Raw genomic sequence first — 5907 nt, forward strand, 5'->3', positions numbered from 1 at the left:
TGTTATATTGTGTAGTGTTGTCTTCAAATTAGTTGTCCAGACTATCAAAGATAAGCATGCAAAATTGTTCAAAAAAGATTAAAAGAAGAAATAAAATTTAAGCATTAACTATTCCTTTCAATAGTCCAGCAGAAATCAGTAATACAATTATCCAAGCTGTTCTGTGTATATACATATGTATTTTCTCTTCTTTCTTTCTTTTCTCCTTTCCCTCATCCCAGTTGTTTCTTTCCTTTGCACAGTTTCTAATTCCTTTCACAGTATTTATTGTACCTTTCAGATTTTATTTACTTTTTCTGGTTCTTATACTAGGGAGACAATGTGATATTTACACATGTAGGTCTGATTTATTTCACTTATAAGTAGGGTTTTTGGTTGCAACCTTTTACCTAAGAAAGTCAATTGTTTTAAATGATTTTGGAAGTATCGCCATTTTTACCACATTGGTTCTTTCTACCCAAGAACAAGATCTCTCTCTGTCTCTGTCTCTGTCTCTGATTTTATGGCCAGCTCAGCCCACCCTGGGGGTGGAGCTGGTGCAGCATGTGGTGCTGGGGCTCAAACTGCCATCCCTGCATGCTTGCCTAAGCTTGCCTAAGCAGGTGCTTTAGACCTCTGACCTATCTCAGCCCCACTCGCTCTTTTTGTTGTTGTTGTTGTTTTTGTTTGTTTGTTTTTGTGGAACCGGGGATTGAACTCAGAACCTTGTGCTTGCCAGGGAAGCGCTTATTCCACTAAGCCATCTCCCTGGCCCCATTTTTTTTAAAGTTGAGAAGGATTTTTTTTTCTGGCTCAGGCTGCCTTAAGGGAAGATCTGGTAAGGCATGTGGAGCTGGGGATGGAACTACAGATCCTGAGCCTGACTGCATTTGCATAAGCAGGTGCTTAAACAACTGAGCTAACTGGCAGTCCCCATCTCTCCATTTTTTGATATCTTCTTCAGTCTCCTTTTTGAGAGTACTGTCACTTTCAATGTACAGGTTTTTTATTTCCTCTGATTTCCAGGTATTTCTGTTTTTTGGTTGTTATTGTGAAAGTTGTTGTTTCCTTCACTTCTTTCTCAGTGAGTATGTTATTTGTGTACAGTAATGCTATTGATTTTTAGTGCTGACTGTATATCTAGCTATGGTAACAATTTTGTTATTGCTCTTTTCCAGCTGGAACCATGGAGGGTGTAGAAGAGAAGAAAAAGAAGGTTCCTGCTGTGCCAGAAACCCTTATGAAAAAGTGAAAACATTTCGCAGAGCTAAAGATAAAGTGCCTGAGAAAGAAGTTTGCCCAGAAGACGCTTGAGAAGACGCTTCACAAGGTGAGAAGGAAGCTCATCTATGAAAAAGCCAGGCACTATCCTAAGGAGTACAGACAGATGTACAGAACTAAGATCCAAATGGCTAGGATGGCGAGAAAAGCTGTCAACTTCTATGTCCCTGCAGAGCCCAAACTGGCATTTGTCATCTAGATCAGCGGTATCAATGGTGTGAGACCAAAGGTCCACAAGGCGTTGCAGCTTCTTCGCCTTCGCCAAATCTTCAATGGTACCTTCGTTAAGCTCAACAAGGCTTCAGTTAACATGTTGACAATAGTGGAGCCATACATTGCATGGGGGTACCCAAACCTGAAGTCAGTGAATGAACTAATATACAAGCATGGCTATGGCAAAATCGATAAGAAGCGAATTGCCTTGACAGATAATTCATTGATTGCTTGATCTCTTGGTAAATATGGAATCATCTGCATGGAGGATCTGATTCATGAGATCTATACTGTTGGAAAATGCTTCAGAGAGGCAAATAATTTCCTGTGGCCATTCAAGTTATCATCTTCTCGAGGTGGAATGAAGAAAAAGACCACCCATTTTGTGGAAGGTGGAGATGCAGGAAATAGGGAAGACCAGATCAACAGGCTTATTAGAAGGATGAACTAAGGTATCTACCATGGTGTTTTTATGATTTGGTCAGTTAATAAAGTATCTGCTTCCAAATTGAAAAAAAATGTTATTAAAATCTAGAAGTTGATGAAAGTATTTATAACAAATTAGTGACCAACATAAAATCAAACGGGGAAAAGCTAAAACTTTCCTCTAAAATAAATAACAACACACAGATGTCTGCTATGACTGCTACTGTTTAATATAATATTCAAAACATCAGCCTGAGCAATCAAGCAAGAGAAATAAAGGCGATACATAAATTTATCTACTGACATCTCCTAGGGTTCATTTTCCTAAACCTTTTGGCAGAAGCCAAATTAAATTTTCCTTCTCCTCCTCCTGCTCCTCCTTCTCTTCTTCCTCCTCTTTTCCTTCTCTTCCTCATCCTCCTCTCACATTTCCTTTGCTTCTTTATCCTTTCTATATCCTCAGCACCTAACAGTGCCAAGCAGGTGGTTATTTGTGCTCAGTAGATATTTGTTGAATGAATGCATGAGTAAGTGAGTGAATGAATAAATGAATGAGTAAGTAAATGAATGAATGAATCTCAACAACACTCTTTGGATATCATGGAATGAAAACTTCTGTAAGAAAATCCATGAAGAAATATTTGTAGCCTATGTTAGGCCGAAGTTGTGGTTTTGACTTACAGCTTTCCTAGTAATGGCTAAGACTCACTGGAAACTGATGACAAGATAAATTTCCTTTTCTAAGTCTTATTTCATGAGTTATTCTTTATTCCTTCTTTAAAGGAATAAAACCTGAAAATTTTGCTTCAAAAAAAGATAACAATGTAACCACTGTAGTTTTTACATCTAAGGCCAGACACAGTAGAGTATGATGTTTTTCCATGGGCATAAGTGATTGGATCACATTTCATTGTTTTTGAAACTGTGTTTCATTTTATAATTGATATAGCATGACATAACTAAAGCACAACTCATTTTTTTTCTGAGTATGCTCTTTTCTTTTCCAGAGACAACTTTGTACACATTTGGTCAGCTTGAATAGTCTTTGCTATTAGAGCCAATACATTAAAAAAGAGCTACATTTTCCACTGACTCACTGTTGTTATCTAGAAAGAAACATACTGGTTACTGCTTGGACTTGCCTCAGAATTTACATTTTAGGTTGAAATCTCAAATTAGTAAAACACATCCTTTAAAAAAAATGCTAAGCAAACAAAGCAGGATACTTTGGGTCCTGTAACATCAAGGACTGAAATTCATAGACACAGCTTCCTTTCAGTTACTCGAACCCCTACTCAATACCTCCACAGAAAAAGGTCATGGTGGTGATTCACATATCAAATTCTCTTAGTTTAATATTTTAATACAATCACTTTTCCCCAAATTTCAGTCAATCTGTCTATTTGATCAAGTCACAAACTAGACGTTTGATATTCCCTTAGTAATTCACACTGATGTGAGGAACATGTTAGTTGTTCATCTTTTCAAGATTCACTCCTAGTTAATTTCACAGTTCTATAGTGATGTGAGGTCTAGTTACACTACTGTCAAATTATAATATATAAATAAATAATTGTGAAACAAATTTATACAATACTGCAAAAGAGCCAGCAGATACTGGAACAATTCATAGAAATAGTTATGTCCAATGAAGAAGAAAAATTGAAGTGAGAGAGCATAGGATTTGTAAATGTGCTATGCTGTTTTTATGGTCCCTCTAAATGTCAAGGTTTTGAATTAACTAAATATAAACATAGTACCCTAAAAGGCATTGCTGATGATTATTAGTGTAAAGATATCTTTGGTTTTCTGGTGCTAGGGATTAAATATAATTAGAATTGAATGTTTCCCCTTTTGCAAATATCAGAATAAATATGAGAATAAAGAAAACAGTAGTAGTTTTTCCAAAGTTTAAAATTGTTCTTAATGTATTTATCAACTTTGCTCTTGATCATACAATCTCAGAAAAAATTGATAAAATCAAATTCTCTTTTCATAGTCATGGTGACTTCTAGAGTTTCATTCTCTGCGATATAGAGAGCTTTAGCGCTGCTGCATTCCACAGGTTGGGGAAGGTTTACCAATAGCTTCCTAAAATGAAATAAAAACCTATAATTAGCTTCTTAAAGTGATACATGACTTTGAATAATATAATAGAAAGTAATATATACCATTACAATGTCTGAATTCCATTTTCAAGATAACACACCAATATTTAGACAACATAAATACTAGACCAAAAATACTTCAGTAATAAAACTACTCTGCCATTTTGAGACTTAAAAATGCACACAGATAGCTGGGGGTGGTGCTGCATGATTGTAACCCCCGCACTCGGGATGCTGAAGCAGGACGATTGCTGCAAATTCGAGGCCAGCTTGGACTATATGCTGAGTTCAAGGCCAGCCTGAACTGCATAGTGAAAACCTGTATCAAAAAGAGAAAAAAAATTCAAGCAGCTATTTTGACTCTCTCTAACTATGGTTATAAACACCAAAATAGAGCCTTGCAACTTTGCAGGACAGATATGTTGCCAGTAGTATTTATGTTTAGATGGAATGTGGCTGACTGGGAAAATTATAAAAACTCGAATGGTTCTTCTAATAGAGCTTTAGACTGAGTCTTTACTACTTTATATTTTAAAATCAGGCCTGGAATGATTTTGATACCAGATCAATGAAAATGCTTCTCTCTGTTTGCTTCAATTGTTTCTATTATACATTGACAAAAATTCCTTGTGATAGATTTCTGGGTTTATATTTGCAGTTTATGACTGAGTGACTGGATAGTTGTACACTTTAGATGGGTTGCTGGAATGAGATATCCATAATTCTGTCCTAGTAGTATGAATCTGAATTATTCATGAGGTCAGCATGTGCTAGAATCTGAAAGAAACTGTGTTTGAACCTCGTTACCTCAAATTCTCAATAGAGAAGGCCTGAATGTGCCTATAAAACATAGACAGAAAATTTCTTTCATGCCCAAATCAGTAAATGAATTTGATTGATTTTTAAGGGTTTGGTTTTCAAACACTGGTTGTCAATTCAAGTACCTAAGAAATACCCCTAAAATAATTTCCTCTACTCATTTGAAAAGATAAGGTCAGAGGACTGGATTCATTAAAAGTTTTTATTATACATTTCTAAAACCTAAGGGATAAATTTTCTTTCATTCTCATTACATTACAGATGGGGCATGAGAAACAGACCCTACCTGAAGTAATTAAATGGCAAGGTATTTTAGTGTAGTTTAAGATATTTGGCACCTCAAAAAAGTAAATACAAAAACAATTAGGTCCCATCTATTAAAGCTCTTTACAACCATAAACTGTACTAGAGTTGGACTTGTCTCATCCTTTATTCTATAAATGTTAATATCCACTCTTAAAAGAAAGCAAAGCTTAATGTAACTTTGTCCTAAAAGACAAGAGAAAAAGTTTGCAATGATAATGTGCACTTCTCTGCCCACAGAGAAATAAACTCAAAGAGACAGTGGTTATTAAAATAATCCATCTATCCTTGTACTTCTGTCTAGTCCTGCTTGCGAAGTATGGTTTCACATATTAAAAATTTGAAAGACAGAATCATGCAATGTATTTAGATTCTTAGGAGAAGGATAGTATTTTTATCTGGTCTGGTTTCCTGTCTGATATCAGTAAAAGATTTATATTTAAACAAAATGAAAATTCTATACTTACTCATGTACAATTCATTGAAGGATAGGGCTATATCTTATTTTGCTGTTCCCCTAGTGTTTATCATGTTATACATGTTTGTTGAGTGCATAAATGAATAAAATCAAACATTCAGTCACTTAAAATATTGGAATAATTATTATAGATGATTATTATATATGGATAAACATTCAAATACCATCTATACTTTTACATTGATAAAATAATTATTTCTAAAGAAATTCCAAGGACGAGGGAGATGGCTCAGTGGAAAAAGTGCTTCCCTGGCAAGTGCAAGGACCTGAGTTCAATCCCCAGTTCCGCCAAAAAAAAAA

General features: G+C 35.3%; 1 protein-coding gene across 1 annotated transcript in view; it reads right to left on the reverse strand.

The window, feature by feature from the left end:
- Positions 1-3860: 3860 nt before the first annotated feature.
- Positions 3861-5907, reverse strand: part of Pih1d3 (PIH1 domain containing 3) — a 53187-nt gene continuing 51140 nt past the window's right edge. Inside the window, exon 8 of the mRNA XM_012513099.2 lies at positions 3861-3990. Within this exon, the coding sequence (XP_012368553.2) occupies positions 3861-3990 (130 nt within the window). The remainder of the gene's footprint in view (positions 3991-5907) is intronic.

The sequence above is a fragment of the Octodon degus genome, unplaced genomic scaffold (assembly GCF_000260255.1).
Source record: "Octodon degus isolate 3935 unplaced genomic scaffold, OctDeg1.0 scaffold00321, whole genome shotgun sequence".
Taxonomy (NCBI): Eukaryota; Metazoa; Chordata; class Mammalia; order Rodentia; family Octodontidae; genus Octodon; species Octodon degus.